This window comes from Tamandua tetradactyla, chromosome 3 (genome assembly GCF_023851605.1).
Source record: "Tamandua tetradactyla isolate mTamTet1 chromosome 3, mTamTet1.pri, whole genome shotgun sequence".
NCBI lineage: Eukaryota > Metazoa > Chordata > Mammalia > Pilosa > Myrmecophagidae > Tamandua > Tamandua tetradactyla.
In genome coordinates this window covers 93761667-93780442 of record NC_135329.1, presented here as the reverse complement: position 1 = coordinate 93780442, position 18776 = coordinate 93761667, and the positions used below count along the sequence as shown (strand labels likewise).

Here is an 18776-nt window from a genome sequence, read left to right as displayed (position 1 = left end):
GGGGCTCCCTCAGCCGCCGCTGCCGTCTCCTCACAGCCCCCCACCACCACTCTGTGGCACAGGTATGCAGACAGGGCCAAGCAGATCCGCTGCAATGCCATCACCTTGAGGACCCCAATAACAAGCTGATCCGTGAGCTGAAGGATGAGGTGACGCGGCTGCGGGATCTGCTGTATGCCCAAGGTCTCGGTGACATCACTGACAGTGAGTATCTGCGCCACCCGTGTGTCCACACCTCCTCCGGGTCCCACTGGGCAATGAGTACTCCCCCACGGCCCACAGACCCCTGCAGCCCCCTCCCAGTCCCTGCTCCATGTCCCTGGGCAGCACTGCCATGTGCTGGGAGTCCAGGAGGGGGCCTTGCTCTGGATGGACCCTCCTGGGGTGGGCTTGGGGCCAGCTCACACAGGCCAGAATGGTATTTGCAGGAAGCCACTTCTGCAGGCCATGGCTGGGGCCCTGGTGGTCCCATTGCCCCATGCGGAAGACATCATGGCCATGATGCCACCAGGCCCTACTCCCTGGACCCCTGGAGACAAACCTCTTCTTCTCTTTCTGTCTCCCCCCACTCCTCCCCCTCCTCAGCCAACACTGTGCCTGGAGGACCTAAATGTGTGTATTCCCCTTTGCAGCTCTGTGCAGTTCTGCTTCTCCCGGCTGGGGTGGGCACAGGGCAGCACGAATGGCCGCACAGGCCCTCTGCCTCCCTCTCCTCTTTTGGGGTCCTCACTGCTCACAGGTGACCCCCTAGTAGACTGGGGCCATGTCTGACTAGTGAGGCTGGGATCCTGGCTCACCCTGTTTTTATATCGGGCACCAAGGCCTAGCGAGGCCCAGGTCAGTGGAGCCTTCTCAGGCGTATGTGACCAAGGCCCTCTGACCCCTGTGCTCCTGGCCGTCCCCTAGGCTCAGAATGTCAGTCCCTGGTCCCATGGTGGAAACTGAGGCAGCTGAGGGCTGGGCTGTCTCTTCAGGGTGTAGCCTTTGGCACTGACCCTCCAGCCCCAAAACCCCTCCCCAGGAAATACCATGAATCCAACCCAAGTATCTCCTGCAGGCCAGGGCACACCTGACTGTATCCAGAGGTTCTTCTTGACCCTGGGGCAGAGGGCACCTTGGTTTCCCCAGGGCCCATGCTGCCCTGTGCACACGCTGCTCTGCTGCCTGCCAGCTTCTGCTGAGTGTGGGACTGGGGTTGGGTGATGTGCTGGGGACGTTGTGTGGGGGATCTCACCGCCTCCACTCCCTGAGATCTCAGGGTGCCAGCAGCCTCCTTGGGTGGCAGAGTGGGATTTCCCAGAGCCCTCTATTCACCTTCCCCTTGGGGACAATCTTTGGCCCAATTTCTCTGTGCAGCTGGGCTGGCCGGCCATGCATGCCTCCTGGGTGGTGTTGGGGCATGAGGGGACAGGGCAGAGGCTCCTGCAGAGGGGATGAAGGCAAGCTTGGAGTCTGGGAGCAGGTGTATGGAGGCTGCCAAGCAGCCATGGCACACTGTTGCAGCCAAGAGCAGTGGACAGGGTGGGAAAATGAGTGAGGGGAGGAGAGCAGTGCCTCCGTCTGTGGGCGGGCCCCTCGGGCTCAGGTGCGGCTGTGGCTGTGAGATGGGGCAGAAATGCCAGGTGTGGCCTAGGTCAAATTGTGGGTGCCGGGGCCCGGGAGTCCTGCATGCGCTTGTGTCCCCGCAAGGGGTCGCCTGCTGCGCACCGTCTACAGCTTCCGCCTTCTGTCTTCTCTTGGGTCCACCTCTGGCTCCTACCCAATGCCGTCTTTCTTTTCTCTCCTCCGTCTATCAGCCCGCCCCTCCCCACCTTCCACCCTAGACGTGTCCGACCTTGAGAACAATAACCGAGCCCGCGGCGCGGCCGAGCTGGGTCAAGCCCCTGGCAATCTCTTTACAGTGACCAACGCGCTGGTGGGCATGAGCCCCTCGTCCTCGCTGTCGGCCCTGTCCAGCCGCGCAGCCCCTGTGTCCAGTCTCCACGAGCGCATCCTCTTGGCCCCAGGCAGTGAGGAGGCCATTGAGCGGCTGAAGGTGAGATGGGCTGTGGGGGCCTGGCAGGAGCTGGGCCCAGGTCTCAGACTTCAGGTGATGCGGTGCAGGGGCTGGGCCTGGTCACTGGGCAGCTACAACTCCCGTGGGGAGGGCACTTTGTCCTGTGGGCCTGCGACCCCCAACGCCTACAGGGACTTGGGTTCTCCTTGGGTCATCTCTCTCTGGGCTGGCCTGGGTGGGATTCAAGGGGTGAAGGCACAGAGGTCAGTGTCCAAGGCTGTGTGGAGGAGGGGTGTATAAGGGCCTCATTACCTTGGAGAAAAAGGCCCATTTGTGGTGAGGGGCCCACTTGGAGTCTAGGGATCCACTTGAGGTCTAGGGGTCCATTTGGGGTGCAAGGAACCTCTTGGAGTCTAGGGTCCCATTTGGGTCGAGGGGCCAACTTGGATTGAGGGTCCCTCTTGGCATCTAGGGACCTACTTGGGGTATGAGGCACCTCTCGGTGTCTAGGGTCCTACTTGGAGTCACGGGGCCCACATGGGTTGTGAGGAACCTCATGGGGTCTAGGGGCCCACTTGGGGTGAGCAGGCCACATGGGGTCTTGGATCTCACTTGGGTCTAGGGGCCCACTTGGGGTCTACAACCCTCTTGGGTCTAGAGACCCACTTAGGGCACGAGGACCCTCTTGAGATCCAGGGGTCCACTTGGGGTCTGTGGGCCCATCTGGGATGAAGAGCTTGAGTAGGAATGGGCAAGATTATGCTGACCTTGGAAAGTGGCAGCTGTGTCCTTAGAAGAAATGTGGACCCTCCACGGGTGGGGTGGAGTTAGGAAGGCCTGTGTTCCGAACACCCCTTCCTATGGCCTCACTGCACTCATCTCTCCAGTTGGTTTTGCCTCTCTTCTCCCTCTCTCCCAGGTGTGCACAGCACCCAGGGCCCTGGAAACTGTCTTCTTTAGGTGTCCCATCCATCTGGAAGGGCCCAGAATGCGGTGCTTGTACTCTCGCCCCCTTTACTGGCCAACTGCCTCTCACCCCCGAGTCCCCAACCTCACTCTGCTCTGTCCTGGCCCCCAGGAGACTGAGAAGATCATCGCTGAGCTGAACGAGACCTGGGAGGAGAAACTGCGGCGCACGGAGGCCATCCGTATGGAGAGGTGAGTGCTTGGTTGGGGGGGGGATCCGAGGCCCAGGGAAGGGTGGCCAGGGGACTCACAGCCCGCAGGACCAGCCCCAGCCCTGGGATGACCCCTCCCTGGATCCCCACCTCCATCAGTGGTGCTAGCAGCACCCTGGGCTCGCTGACCCAGACTCTGTCCCCCAGGGAGGCGCTGCTGGCCGAGATGGGTGTGGCCATGAGGGAGGACGGTGGCACCCTGGGCGTGTTCTCTCCGAAAAAGGTAGGTGGGCAGGCTTTTGAGGGTGCCCCCATTCTGGGGTGCTGTGTGCCGAGCAGGGCTGTTGCCATGCAGCCCTCTGGGGCCAGACACCGAGGGCAGCCACCACCCACCAGCGTCCAGAACTGCCATTGGGTGGGAGCCCGTGGCCTGCATCCTTGTGTGTGTGTGGGGAGGTGCCTGATGCTTGGGCACATTGGACAGGACTCTTACCTGCTTGAGGAGTAGACCAGGCCCCCAAGGGTAGGGGACCCTAGGGAGTGCTGTGGTGTGTGAGGCAGGATGCCTATTGGGGTGCTGCACGGGAGTGGGTGGGACTTGGGCAGGGCTGAGTCGGATGAGGCTGGTAGCCCACTGCTTACTGCTTAGCCGGTTTGTGCAGGGTACCCTCATGGCGAAACTGGGCCTGGCTCCCTTACTAAGAGAAGGGCCTCAGGTATGGGTCTCTCAGCTGGGGTGGGGCCCTCAAACAGAGTAGAGCCCCCAGGCCACATCCCCAGAGTGCACAGAAGCCACTGTATGCCCCATGCCCCAAATTCAGTGTGCCCGGATGGGGCCTGCCTGTGCATTTCGGGAACGGTCTCCCCTGCGATTCCTAGAGCACAGAACCCCCAGGCCTGCCCTGAAGGTGGCAAATCAGTCCAGGGCCCTCAAGAGCTGAACCTACACTCTGGAAGCCTCCCTGGAGGTGGTGGCAGTCTGTTCTGTCCCCCACTGCAGGGGGCTGGCCCTCCAGGTTCTGGCTCCCACCTGTGATTGAGAGGAAGCCCCCACCCACCTTGTGAGGGTTGAGGATGCCCCACTGTGGTTGACTTTACACCCTAGCTTTGGTGGGGGTAAAGGACTTGTGTGTTTGTAATCCTGAGGCCAGCGCCACGTGGAGACCCTTCCACCCGTGTTATGGGCAGCTCCCTGGGAGGAGGAGTGCAGGGCGCTGGCACACTGAGCCTCAGTGACAGCAGCCACTCCCTGGGGAGAGTGAGGCTCCTCAGGTGCCTTCTGCCCCCTGCTCGCCCTTCTGTTCCATCTCGAGGCTGCCCTGGGGCGCCTTGGGGGATCTGAGAAGCCAGATTGAGAACCACAGAAATACAGCCCTTTGGACAGTGGGAGCTTGCCCCCAGCCAAAGCCTACCTGCTGTGGGGAAGGGCTGGCTGGGGCAGGGGACTCCCTAACAGCCTTGGCGGCTGGGACCCCTGGAGTGAACTGCTGGCTCTGCAGGGCTGGACACTGGGGCGGCACTTCCCCAATTCCTGGACCTGGCCTGGCCAACACGTTGCTCATCAGATGGTAGCACGAAAGGGCCATTGGGGGGATGGTCTTCCTGGGGTACCCAGGACACATAGGGTCTCAGCCAGACCCGCTGAAACTGCCATCACCTAGCCTACTGCACACACAGAAGGTGTTGCTTCAGCTTTTCTGTTATATCAGACACTTTTGCACTGAACCTGTCCCCATCCCCCACTTGCCAGAGCCCTGATACCCCCTAGCATGGCTGTGCACCTCTTCCCTACTGAGGGCTGGCTGTGTGCTGGGCACGGGCGGGTGCTGGGAAGGAGTCATGGTCCCGGGGACTTAGGCAACTGGAGAGTGGTTTGTGGCACAGCAGCTTGGTGGGCAGGGCCATACCCAGGCAGGGGGAACAGCGAATGCGAAGGCATAGAGGCAGGGTTGGTGCCTGGAGGAGCGGCAGTTAGCGTGGGCGGGGCAGGGACAAGTGGTGGTGAGCGAGCTGCACAGGGGGCCTTCGGATTTCACTTGGGACGGATTGTTCCTACCTGACAGCCCCTCCTGGGGGGCGGGGGCATATCCACCTCGGGTAGAGGGCTGTGTAGGTAACCCGGGATCCTAGAGTCCTTTGGCCTCGTTGGTGGCAGAGGTGCAGGTGGCAATGGAACTCCGGGATGGCCCTCCTAGAGCCACAGGGTCCTGGGGTTGGAGGAGCAGCCTGTAGTGGGATCCCAGGCTCACACCTCACTCTCCTGGCAGACCCCTGTGCAGCCTCCTTGTCTCTGGAGAGGTGGGCTGCTGGAGAGTGGCTGCTCCCATATTTGATGATCCTTTCCAAGGCTGTTCTTCCCCTGTGTGTGAGGTGGGAAGCTGAGGAAGTAGCAGGATATGTTGGCTCCAGAGGGACCCAGGGGTGGGAGCTGTAGAGGAGGAGAAGGTGGGGGTCCCTGGGCCCAGGAGGCAGGGCCTGCAGCTGCCTGGGTGCAAGGGCAAGGGGCAGAGGGCAGCGCTTGGATGTGTACTGGGTAGGGGCTCACATTGGACTGTCCTACTTTGTGGCCTGTGGGCAGGGAGGCTTGGGTGTTTGGTCTCCAAGACCTGGGGTCTCCTCTTCTCAGCCCCCAGGGTCAGCATCTCCCGGATTGGGGTCCTCAGCTTTCCCAAGCTCAGGTGAGGCCACCAGGGGAGGGGCCAGGGGGCCTGACATTGGGCTTCCAAGAGAACTGACCCTCCTGTGCCCCTTTAGACCCCACATCTTGTCAACCTGAATGAGGACCCTCTGATGTCCAAGTGTCTCCTCTACTACATCAAGGATGGGATCACGCGGTGAGCAGTGGGGGCAAGGGCACGGGAGGAAGGGAGGTCCCGGGGGTATGGGGTGGGGTGGGGGTCCTGGCAGCATGGGGTGGGAGGGGGCCTGAAGGTGGCAGGAGACGAGGTGGGTCGTGAACCCTGCCCTGGGTTTGCTTCCCTTGATGGTTCTGTGGCCGCATGGGCCCAGTGGCTTCCCTGTCTGGAGGTTTGGGGGCCTCGGTCCTACTCTTGCTCCCACCACATCCCCCTGATACCTTAGAGCTTCCCCTGAGGACCCTGGGTGTGGCTGGAGATGGCAGTGGGGATGCGGGGTCTCTAAGCCATGCTGACAGCTGTCCCCTTTGCAGAGTGGGCAGGGAGGACGGCGAGCGGCGGCAGGACATTGTCCTGAGTGGGCACTTCATCAAAGAAGAGCACTGTGTCTTCCGGAGCGACTCCAGGAGTGGCAGCGAAGGTACCACTGCCCTCTGGCCCACCTGCCCCTCTGGCCCCACCCCCTGCACTGTCTCCCAGTGCTGCTTATTATCAGGCTGGAATGAGTCTTGCTGGGTCAGTCCAGGTGAAGCCGGTCACCCTTCATGGCCTCCGGGCCCAAAGGCACTCCTGTGTTATGTGTCTGGGTGGTATAAGGGATAGAGGTAGGGGCAGTTGGGGCTGATGCTCCCTTTTATACTGTTGCAGGGGTGCTTCCCTGAAAGGTGCTTAGAAAAGCACCTGGCTGCAGTTCAGGTCGATGCGGCCCAGGGAGGCTGGGGTTGAAACTGGGATGTGGGTGGCTGCTTTCTGCCCCCTATCCACTTGTGCCCAGGACTGCCAGGCAGGAGTCTAGGCCGGGGCCCACCTGAACAGGTGATGGTGAGCCATAAGGAGTGAGAGCCCGGATTTTGGCTGGGAAACTAAACAGACTATTTTTTAGTTGCAGGTTGACAGAGAAGGGAGACTATTTTTAGACCTTGTTTTCCTGTTGGTGGCAGCCAGCCATCTGTCCTGTTCTCCATGCCTGCCTGCCAGCCTCCCTCTTCAGCTTGAGTCTCCCCTCACTCACGGCTGTGTCCAAGCTTCTCGCATGGCCAGAGTGGAGGGTGAGCTCCCAGCAGGCATGGCCCATGGCCCATGGGCTGTATGAGGCCCTGTTGGGATGGTGCTGTCCCCTCTGCCAGAACCCCTGCCCGAGTCTGTGCAGGTGACCAAAGCCTGGAGAGGCACCAGGACGCCAGGAACTGTGAGCAGGCACTCCCATCTGTGCCCTTGACCAGACCTGTTCTGGTACAGCCTCCCCAGCACTGTGATGTGAGCCCGTGTGACTCCCCCTCTTCTATTAAGTGGGGTGTGTCCCCTGCTGGCCTCTCTGGGGCCCAAATGAGGTGCTATTAGTGGCAGAGCTTTGCGGCTACAGGGAGGGGAGAGGCCTGTGATGGCCACACCTGGATGGACAGGTGGACAGAGCCACTGCGGTGGAAGGAGGGCGTGGCTGCTCAGGACGGACAACTGCTCACTGTCCTCCTTTCTGTTCCCCACCCTGTCTGTCCTTTAGCGGTGGTGACCCTGGAGCCCTGCGAGGGGGCTGACACCTATGTCAACGGCAAGAAAGTCACCGAGCCCAGCATCCTACGTTCAGGTACAGCCTGGGGCAGGGGACAGGCCCTTCGGCTAAGGCCCCATTGAGCCCACCCACTGCGTCTTGGCCCTGTCAGGGGCTGAGGGGGTATGTGGGGCATAAGGCGAAGCCCTATCTTGTGTCCCTTCTGGTCCCAGGGCTGCTGTGGCCTGATGGGGGATGAGGCCAACTCAGTGATCCCTGACTCTGCCCCTCACCCCTGCTCTAGGTCCTCCAGCATGAGTCTGAGAATGGTACTGTGGGCCTGAGGGAGTGGGGACCATTTCACAGAGCTCTGGATGCTCAAGTAGAAGCTCTGAACTGGGGGGAGGTGCATGGGGAGGAAGAGGCCCCCTAGCGGGGCTGGGCTTGGGGTAGGAGGTAGAGGTGCTGTGGATCAAAGTGTGGCCACTACAGAGTGGTGAGCAGGTTGGCGGTGGCAGGGGCAACTCGCCTCTGAGCGCCAGGCCCTGAGGTTACAGAGCTCATGTGCTGCCTGTGAGGCTCTGCTGTAGGAGAAGCAAGGTGGCTTTGCAGGGTGGCACGTGCTTGCCGACCATCAGCCCGTGTTCTGCCCGAGAGACGGAGCTATAGGGTTTATGGATTTCAAGGAATTGCTCATGATTGCAAGGGCTGGCTTCACAAGTCTGAAATCCATAGGGTTGGACATCAGGGCATGCTGGAAGCTCTGGGGCAAGAAGTGAGGCTGCACCCTCAGGCGAAATTTCTTCTCTAGCAAACCTCCGTTTTGCTCTCCTGGCCTCTGGCCGAGGAGCCGAGACTACCCACGTTGTGGAGTAACCTTTACCTGGTCAACCCCACTTTAAAGTACCTGCTCTAGCACCTAGGATGGTACCAGGATAACTGGGTACTCACCCTCATATGTTGGAATGAGGAAGATGTTCCCTATCCCACCGCAGCTCAGGGGGACACAGAGGGGTTGGGGGGCTTGGGAATAGACATTGTCCAGTAGCCTGATCTCCAGCCCATTTCAGCAACCCCTGATGGACTTGGGTTTTACATTCTTATAGAAGCTTCTAGAACTCAGATATCCTGCCCTTGGGAGTCCTTAGAACAACTCCCGAGGGACTGAGGTACCTACTCATCCCAATTCGTTGGTGTCTGCCGTGCAAGCACAGCTGCCTCATTGCTGGTTTGGGAAAGGGTGTGATCAAGCCCAGGGTGGCATCAATTTAGATGGAGAGCTCTTTCCATCCTGGTGAGTTGTTTCGGGAGGAACACAGGCTGAGAAGGGAGGCCTCGTCTTGGGATTTTGGTCTCAGGGCCCGAGCTGGGCTGCACACTGGGCCCTGTGGGCAGAGAGGATGCAGAGGTGACAGGCTGGAGGGCGGCCAGTGAGGGAGGATTGAGGGGCAGCTGAGGGAGGCCTGGGGGGCCTGACCTGCAAATGTGGGGGTTTGGGTGAGATGAGGGGCTCAGCCAGCATTGTGGGGCTTGAGCAGAGCTAGGACCCTTGGAAAGTTAGAAGGAAACTGGTCAGTCCAGAAGGAGCTCCTGCAGTCAGATCCATCCAAGACTGGCCCCTGGCCTGGTTCCCGGGAGACCTGATCCCCATCTAGCAGGGAAGGGATGGGAAGGAGGCAGCTCCCCGAGCTGCGCCCGCATCCTGTGTCCTGTAAGAGACGCCTGAGCAGAGCCTCATGCCCCCCAGTGTCCTGGTTAGGGAGTGGCTGTGTGCATGGGGAGGGCACAGGGCCTGGTGTGAACAAGGGCCCCGAGCCAGGACGTAGTGGCAGGAGTGGAGGGATGATGAGGAAGGAGACACGTGGTAAGGCTTGGGGCTATGGGAGAAGCATGAAAGGTGCCAGGACATGTGTTGTGCAGACGTCGATTGATGTTGAGTGGGGAGCAGCTGTGGGCCGTGGGTTTGGAGATGTGCACCCAGGTGAGGGCGCAGCAGGGGGTGCTGTCACTGAGGAGAGTGTTGAGGGGCCCTAGCTTCTGGTTCTGGCAGCCTCCGTCCCCTGCTCCCTCCCTCCCTCCCTTCCTTGGCCCAGAGGCCACCCCATGGTGTAACCCACAGGACCCCCAAGACTGCCCTGTGTCCTCCTCAGGAAACCGCATCATCATGGGAAAGAGCCATGTGTTTCGGTTCAACCACCCAGAGCAGGCGCGGCAGGAGCGGGAGCGCACACCCTGCGCCGAGACGCCTGCTGAGCCCGTGGACTGGGCCTTCGCCCAGCGTGAGCTGCTGGAGAAGCAGGGGATCGACATGAATCAGGAGATGGAGCAGAGGTGAGGTGTGGCCTGGGGCTACACCCAGTGCCCTCACTGCCCCGCATGCCCTCCCCATCCTGTGTGACCTCCCCACCCGGTGTGACCTCACCGCTCTGCACGCCCTCGCCATCCTGCCCCACACGCCCTCCCCTTCCCGTGTGATCTCCCCTAACCGGTATGACCTCCCTGCCCACTGTGACCTTACCGCCCTGAACACCCTCGCCGTCTTATGACCTTGCTGCCCTACGCACCCCCGCCATCCCCCCCTGTGCACCCCTCACTGTCCCGCATCCCACAATGCCCCGCTTACCTGTGGCCCCTCTCCGCAGGCTTCAGGAGCTAGAGGACCAGTACTGGCGGGAGCAGGAGGAGGCCACATACCTGCTGGAGCAGCAGAGGCTGGTGAGGAGCCCCCACAGACCTCCAGCCTTGGGCCCCCCTCAATGGGCCCTCACACAAAGCCCCATACCAGGTCCCACATTGGGCTCCCACACCACCCCCCATGCCAAGCCCTCCACCCCCGAGGAGCTGCCTCTTGCTCTCAGTGGGCAGAGCAGCCCGGGACCCAGGTGGTAGGGCTTTGTTTTGCCACCTGCTCTGCTCCTGTGGCCTGGCTCCTCCCCCTTCCAGGGCTGGGACATGGTGGCATTGTCTGGGTGTGCTGTGGGCAGGCCCCACTGTCCACAGGGCACGAGGCCTTGGCGGGTCCACACCCAGACTACAGAGGGGCTGCAGATGCGTGTGGCCTCGGGTCTCTGCGGCTGAGCTGCTGTTCTTGCTTTTTCACAGGACTATGAGAGCAAGCTGGAGGCCCTGCAGAAGCAGATGGACTCCCGGTACTACCCTGAGGTGAACGAGGAGGAGGAGGAGCCCGAGGATGAAGGTGAGTGGGCTCTTGGCTGCGCCACTCACCTGGGAGGGGCCTGAGTGTGGAGGGGGCAGCACCTGGGCCTCGGCTGGGGACAGGCCTTGGAGAAGAGGCCCCCGGCCCCCCTGCAGATTGGCCATTGGCCAAGAGCCCTTGGGGAGTTGGGGCCGCCGCAAAGGAGCACATGCACACGAGCACACACACACACACACACCTGCCCACTCATGCATGGTGGTATGTGCACATGTGGTATGCATGTGCCGACTGGTGGGAGTGGCCTGGGTCATGGGGCAGGTGGGGCTGTGTAGGGAGGGAGGGGCCAGGGGGTTGGGAGGGAGTGCGTGGGGCCAAGAGTAGAAAGGGGCTGTTGGAGCCCCTCCTGTGAGGCCAGACCTGCCTCCCCATCCCCTTCCAGCCACAGTGGCTACAGGAGGGGAGGGCCTAATGTTTTTCCTCTGGTCTGTAGCCTTGGCCTTGCTGACCATGCCACATGGGCAAGGGGCACGGGTAGGCTGTGGGCAGCTGCACTGAACCCCAAGGCCGTGCGGCCTCTGGGTGGGGTGTTGGGCACTTCCCTTGCTGACCGCACCTGGCCTCTCTCCATAGTCCAGTGGACAGAGAGGGAGTGTGAGCTGGCGCTGCGGGCCTTCCGAAAGTGGAAGTGGTACCAGTTCACATCCCTGCGGGACCTGCTGTGGGGCAGCGCCATCTTCCTTAAGGAGGCCAACGCCATCAGTGTCGAACTGAAGAGGAAGGTGGGCACTGCCTAGCCGCCCACCGCTGCTCGGACGGGGGGCAGTGTGTGGTTACCCCACTCATGTTGTGGGTGTGGTGTCAGCATCCGGTGGTGGTGTGGTCATCCTGCTTGTGCTGGGGTGTGCTGTGGCTGCCTCACTCATACCAGGGGACGATGTGGTTGCCTCATTTGTACTGGGGGGCACAGTGTGGCTGCCCCGCTTGTACCAGGGCAGTATGCTCATCCCACTCATATCTGGTGTTGGCGTGGTCACCCCACTCATAATGGGGAGTGCAGTGTGGTTGCCCACTCGTACCACAGTTGGCATGGTTGCCCTGCCTGGGACACAGCACAACTGGCTCCTCTGGCACTAGGGCACTGATAGTCTCTAAGTCACCCCAGGGAGAGGGAGGGACCCCACCAGCCTGGAACCCTCAGGGGAACCTCATGGCCAGGTGTAGCTTCCTCTCTGGGGGCTGGAGGAAGGTTTTGGTGAACTGCTGTTGGAACGTTGCAGCAGAAACGTTGGGGCAGGACTCCGGGATGTGGGAGGAAGCTGTTTCGGGGACTGGGCTCCCCCTCAAAGGGGCTGCTGAGGGTCATCCCTCATCTGTCACAGGTCCAGTTCCAGTTTGTCCTCCTCACGGACACCCTGTACTCCCCGCTACCCCCGGACCTGGTCCCCCCAGAGGCTGCCAAAGACCGAGAGACTCGCCCCTTTCCCAGGACCCTCGTGGCTGTGGAGGTGCAGGACCAGAAGATGGGGCCACCCACTACTGGACGCTGGAGAAGCTCAGGTGAAGGGGCCGGGAGGGGGTGGCCGGGGTGGGCCTGGGCTGAGGCCCCAGCATGGGGGTGGGGTCTGGAGAGTGAGCACACACCCCATCTGGAGTCCCCTCGTGTTGACCTCCTGGGCCCTGGAGGCCTGGCCTTCTGTTTGTGCCAGTTGCGGCCCCCGTAGGTTCAGGTGAAGCCAAGAGTGTATGGAGGTGCCCGACAGGGCCCAGAGCCCTGAAAGTACCTTAATTTTTCTTCAACTCACAAGAAAATGGTGAATGGGTCCTGATCACATGCTCCCTTCTCGAGGCAGGCAGGACACCCGAGGCCGCCTGGGTAGAGCAGAGGCCCAATGGCCGAGGCTGTGTTCTGTGGGTTGAGGGCAGCCGAGCAGGCGGGACGGGCCACTGCCAGCTGGGCCTCAGGTGCCTAGGTCCTGGGGTCTTTGGGGCCTAGCCAAGCTGGGCCGCCAGCACCTGGGCGTGGAGAATGGTGGAGAGGCAGGAAGGGGGCAGAAGGGAACCCCATTCTCAGTGGGATCCATGCTGGGAGAGGCCTCCCCATCAGTAAAAGTCAGAGGCTCTGGGAGGAGCCCGGGGGCTGGGGAGGGAAGCGGGGGAGGCCTTGGGGAGGGTAGGTGCCAAGCTTCTTCCCTGGCTCCAGGGGAGACCCTGTCTCCACCTCCACTTTCCTCACATATTCATCCATGCACTCACAACCACACACTCACACACTGAGAACTCACACTCATGCACTCAGAACTCAAAGGCTCATACACATGTATTTATACACACTCAACTTCTCACAGTTATACACACTATCACACTCACAATTATACACTCATACCGCAACTCACACTTACAAACACTCATAACTCCACTCACTTATATCCATACACTTATATGAACACGCATATAGAAATACATTTACATACTCACAGTCATCTCGACATAAATACTCACACTCACAGTACTCAAAACACTCATATACACACGCATACATCTACTCCTACACAAACACACTCATACTCATATACTAGAAACTCGTTTTTTTACACAGTTAACCATACTCATATATACACTAATGCACTCAGATGCTCACACAATAGCTCACACACCAGCCATGCACATGCATATACTCACATCTGTAGACACTTGCACTGTTGCACTCTCATGCACGCTCGCTGCCCTTCCCAGCTTTCCAGGCCTGTTGCTCTCTGACCTTTGGATGGATGTCCCCCTTTATTTGTCCTTATTATACCTGAACCCCAGTATGTATGCTGAGTGTATTTCCTTTCTCATAAATTTTACTTTTTGTTTTACCTGGGGACTATTAAAAAAAAATACTTTCCATGTCCAAAATCCCCATCACCAATTTATCCTTATTCCTTGAATTTTTCAGAGGCCCTGTGAGATGAACACCCCATTTCTGAGCTTACCCTCCTGCCGGCTTCGGTTGGGATCCTCCCCTTTCCTGCCCTCTCTTTCCTGCCCTGTAGCTGCTGCGGCCCCTCCATCGCTCGCCTGTGGCCCATCCTCTGCATTATCCTGACGTCACAAATCTCTTGCTTTCATTTTGCTGGATTTGAGGAGAAATCAGTGGTGAATGTGCAGATTTAAATGGAAAGCCTTTGCTCATGGGTGGTTGGTCCAGAGGCCATGTCGGGGCTCCACCAGGGGTGCCCCATGAGGAGGGAGAGTTTGTGCAGTGCTGGCCCCCTCCCACACTGAGCTTGGCCACCCCTGCCCCCACAGGCAGCGCCTGGACCTGATGCGGGAGATGTACCACCGGGCAGCAGAGGTGCCCTCGAGTGTCATTGAGGACTGCGACAACGTGGTGACTGGTGGCAACCCCTTCTATGATCGCTTCCCCTGGTTCTGGCTGGTGGGCAGGTGGGCACGTGGGCACGTCCCTCTCTTACCTGCCGAGTGAGAGAGAGAGAGAGCAAGAGAGAAGGGAGTGGGGGCAGTGAGTGGCCACCTGCCAAGGCCTGGACCCCGGTTGGGCCCTGGTCCTGAGAAGGGAGCTGGCGGATAACCCTTTCTCACGCCAATTCACCCTGGCCCATGGTCCCCAGCCCTCCATGTCCACATGCTGACTGGGCCCCAGTATTTTAGGGGGTCTAGGGTGAGTCTACCGTGGTGAATGTGTACGATGGCCAGCATTCCTGGGCCCTGGGTAGGCCTTCTGGGGTCGCCCGGTGGCCTTAGAGTGGAAGCAGGGAGGCAGGGCTGGGTCACTCTAGAGAGCCTCGGAGTCCACCACCTTTTGTCCCCATGTTCCCGGTCTGGGGGGGGCACACCCGAGCTCTGTACCCCATGTGACCGTGGGTCCTGAGGCCTCAAATGGCCTTGCCCAGCTGGGACGCTGTCCTTGATCACGGCTGCCGGTACCTTCCGGAGCCCTCCAGAGCCTTCTGGCTGACCATGCCTTGTGGTTTCTTTCTCAGCCTGGGGAGGGGTGCGTTTTGGTTCTCTCATCTTCTAACGCAGCATTGGTGATGGTCTGTGTGTTTAGTTTAAACTGCAGCCCGCCCTGCCAGTCCCTGCGAGTAGCGGGTGTTACCCTCTCTCTGTCTTGTCATACTAACCTCAGTTCAGTCATCTCTGGCTGCAGCAGCTACCCTCTTCTCAACACATGCATGAGCGAGCGCATGGCTGCTCTCAACCCCTCCCCCACCTTCTCGAGCCCCGACTCCGACGTCACCGAGCCTGCCGAGGAGCAGAGCGGGGATGGGGGGGGTGGGGGGGGGGAAGGAGGAACTAAACTGCCCCCCCTGTTCAGTTTAGTGGGAAGGTTGGTGAGGCCAAGGAGCGCATGCTGGGAAGGAGCCAGCTCTTTTGCACAGGAGCACTGCGGTGGGGACAGATCTGAGCCCCTCTGACCCTGGGATGAGCAGGCGAGGGCATGTGAGAAAGTGCCAGGTCCCTCCCACCCCTTGCACCTGGCATTTGGGACTTGCTTGCTTGTCCCTGAGATGGACGCTGTGGCCGAGGTGTGGGACGTCGGGGTCCCGGTTTATGGACGAGGCAGCACAACCTAGGGAGTGTAGGTGGGAGTGTAGGTGGCAAAGAGCCTGTAGGAACTCCAGGAAGGGACATTTGGAAAGGTACAGGCAGGTTACCCCGAGCTAGGTGCCCCAGTCCTGAGGGTCAGAGTTTACCTCCTGAATCTTCCCAGCAGATGCCGCTTTGCCTCCCTCCTCTGTCCTCTACAGGCAGTGGAGGCTCCTGGGCCTGCTCTCTGAGGGAAAAGGAGGAGCTCCCCAAGGAGAGGTTGGGGGGCAAAGGCCAAGCCAGGTTTGTCCTCAGGCAAGGGGAAGAGGGGCAGACCCTGCCTTCCTGACCTCTCTCAAAGCCTGTCTCCTAGTCTGAGGGTGAGGGCAATGAGCACCCCCTACCCCCCACCATCTTCTCAGGTCACCATGGCAGCAGAGGAGGACCTGAGCCCCCCGAGCCTGTGTATGCAGGAGCTGGGGAGCTGAGCAGAGGCTGTGGGGGTGCTGAGACAGGAGCAGAGTGCTCCCTACAGGCAGATTTGGCATAAACAGCTGCCATTCATGGTGACTTTTGTTATTATAAACAAAGGGAAGCATGATAAGTGAAGAAAAACTCTAGAAACCCAGCTGTGCTAGGAAAGCAGGCTCACAAAACAGCAAACTTTTGTATATTTAGATATATAAGAAGATACAAGATAATTTTTCATAGAAACCATTTCTGGAGTTTGAGATTGCTTCCTTGGGCTAGCTTGATGGAAGCTTCTGAAGTCTTGACCTTGGTGCACTAGTGCTGAAAGTTTAGGCTAAAGTGGACCCCCAGATAGTGGTTTATGTTGTGTTCCCTTGGGTGTTGATGGTGGCATAAAAGCCCCATCTCTCATCTTGCCTTGGCCGTGGGAGCATGCTCCGGGGGGGTCATGGATTTATTCTGATTAGTTTTCCCTGAGTGGTGTTCAGCTGATTGTACAGGTGAGGTACTAGCCTATGGGGAGAGAACTAGCAGCTCCCTCTGAGCAAGATGCCCCAAGAGCGAGGTGTCCCCAGCCCAGGTCAGTTCCACACAGGCCCCTCTTCCAGGGGCCGCAGGACCAGACCCCCTTTGCCTGCTGGGTGAGAAGTCAGGGTGCAGGGAAGAAGGACACTGGGGAGAAATGGGGCATGGGCTCGTGCAGTCTCGGCTAGAAAGAGCTGGGTCCTTCCGATTTTTTTTCCCTCTTGTGGATCTGACATTTTGCAAACAACCAAACTGAACTAAAGCATCCATGAGAGGCCTGGGCTGCCCTGTCCTATGAGGCACTCCGTGATGGGCTTCGTTCCGAAACGGCCTGATTTCTGGTCTGGCAAGAATTGGCTTCTCCATGCAGCAGCTGTGCAGCCTCAATCCCGGGCGGCCCCCATGAGTTATGAGTGGGCCCCCTCTTTTGGTTTTGCTTTGATCCTTTTTGTAGCTGCTGGCTCTCTCTCTCTCCAAAGCTTAAGCGAAATTGGGGCCCTCACTCATGTCTTCCTTTGGAAAGGCTTTCCGGGGTCCCAGCATGCGTCTCTGCACCTCACCAACCTCGCTCAGCGCCTGCCTCCTCCCCGCTCCGCTCTGCCCGCCTGCCTCCTCTCTCCGGGAGGGGCTTTCAGTCTGCTTCAAGGGACACTTGCCTCCGCTGACAGAGCCCGTCCTGTGGGGTCCTGGGGCATCTCCCTCTCATGGTCAGGGTTGTGAGCTGAATTGGGGAGGTGGGTGTGTGTGGCAGAGGGTGCAACTGAGCCTTCTTATCTGGCCCAGCCCTGGAAGCAGCAGTTCGGAAACAGGTCTGGGGCTCCGCTTTCCCATGGCTAGTCTTTCCTACCTTGATGCAGGGATGCTTCTGGAAGGCGTGGCTCAGGAGAGGGGTGGGTAGGTAGGAGACTGCAGGGAGAGGAAGGAGAAAAGAGTCTGCCTGGCCTGGAGTTTGCAGGGACGGAGGTGAGGGAGAGCATGCCACTGCTGAAGGGTAGTGTCCAGGACACAGATACGTGAATAACAAGAGGACCGGGCTTGGTGCCCGCTCTGTGCTGCCTGGGGGCTGGTGGGCTTGCTCCCTCAGCTGCTATGGTGGTGCCCTTTGTGTACCCAGGGGACATCAGTGGTGGAATGAAGTGGGGCCCAAGTGTGACTGGGGCTGGGCTGGGTTCTGGCTGCCGCAGTTGCTAGTGCTGATGTCCAGTTGTCTCTGGCACCTGGAGGGTGGGTGGGGGTCATAGCCTGCCCTGTCACAAAGGGCACAGGGCCAAGGAGATTGTTCCCTGGGGCTGGAGGGTTCCTGAGGCTCAGAGATGTGGCCTGCTCCCTCATACCTGTCGATGTGGGTGCAGACTTGGTCGGGTGGGCTCCGCACAGGTCAGGTCTTACAAACTTGGGGAGAAGCCCATGTCCTACCACAGCCCTGTCTGTGCCTCCCAGACCCCAGGCCCAGCTCACAATTCCTGCACAGCCTGGCTGGCCATGGGGGGCCTGATGGTCTCTTTCAGCGGAACATGTCCATCACTGTTGCCAAAGGGCCAGGTCAGGGCAGCACGGAAGGGAGGAGAGCAACCCCCTGGGCTTCCTGTGGTTACCCTGAGTACCCAGCCCTGAGTACCCAGCTCTAAGCACTCAACCCTGAACACTCAGCCCTGAGTACCCAGCCCCAAGCACCCAGCTCTTAGCACTCAGCCCTGAGCTGCAGCCAAATTCCGGTCTGAATGTGGTCAGTGGAAGCCTTCAAGGCCACAGGTTTCTGGGGGTTTACCCCTGAAATGAGAAATCCTGAAGGATCCTCAAGGAACTGATCTAATTGATTAATTAGTTGTATTAATTAAGTGGGGTTTGGAGCATGGGGCCTGCACAGTTGAGAACTGGAGGCAGAGCCACTTGCCAGGTCAACCCCCGACTTGGCCTGAGCTACCAGACCCCAGAAGTTTACTCAGTCCTTTTGTGCCTCAGCTTCCTCATCTGTAAAATGGGCTCTGATGACATGTTTCATTTGCTCTAAATGCCATCTTTTGTCAAAGATGTGTATTTTTTATGTGTCATGGGAGATGCAGGAAGCAAGTCAGTGTGGGGCCCTGCAAGCCCAGAAAGGGGAAAAGTACCCTGCCCTCCACAAACCCCTTCAGGTCCTGGGGAACCCAGCAGCCTGGGGCTCACATCATGGCTACATGAATGGGGGACCAGTGCCTAGTAGCAAGTCTGTGTGGCCCCAGAGGTCCCAGCCCCCGGAAACCCCTAGCCCCAGAGCTCCCTTGGCCCAGAGATCCCCCAACCCCGGAGTCCCCTGCCCCAGAGCTCCCTTGTCCCAGAGCCCCCACCCCCAAGAGCCCCCCACCCCAGAGCTCCTTGCTCCTGGAGCTTGGCCTGCTTGGTCCAAGCCAGTCCCTCTGGGTTTACCCTGAGCCTTCCAGGTCAGAAGATTCTGTCCCTGCCCGGCCAGTCTCTGCCTGAGCCCTGTGTGACCTGGGCTTCTGCTCTCTGGGCCTCATTTCTCTTGTTACCTGGGCTGGAGTTGGGTTGGGCTGCAGCTTCCAGGAGGGGTCAGGTGGGTAAGCGGGGGCCATGGGGCCCAGGCCACGCCACCCCACTGTGTGATGCAGAGCCACCCACAGCTGTCTGCTCC

General features: G+C 59.7%; 2 protein-coding genes across 2 annotated transcripts in view; one reads left to right on the top strand and one right to left on the bottom strand.

Moving 5' to 3' along the window:
* Positions 1-18776, bottom strand: part of LOC143677523 (intraflagellar transport protein 140 homolog) — a 297426-nt gene that overhangs the window by 197391 nt on the left and 81259 nt on the right. The window lies entirely within an intron of this gene.
* The window catches only part of LOC143677517 (kinesin-like protein KIF1A), a 45059-nt gene that overhangs the window by 14423 nt on the left and 11860 nt on the right, over positions 1-18776 (top strand). The window contains 15 exon segments of the mRNA XM_077153534.1: positions 63-103; positions 106-204; positions 1902-2035; positions 3075-3154; positions 3322-3397; positions 5869-5948; positions 6284-6390; positions 7471-7554; positions 9609-9789; positions 10101-10173; positions 10561-10654; positions 11246-11394; positions 11995-12133; positions 12136-12172; positions 13907-14044. Coding sequence (XP_077009649.1) covers positions 63-103; positions 106-204; positions 1902-2035; positions 3075-3154; positions 3322-3397; positions 5869-5948; positions 6284-6390; positions 7471-7554; positions 9609-9789; positions 10101-10173; positions 10561-10654; positions 11246-11394; positions 11995-12133; positions 12136-12172; positions 13907-14044 — 1512 coding nt within the window.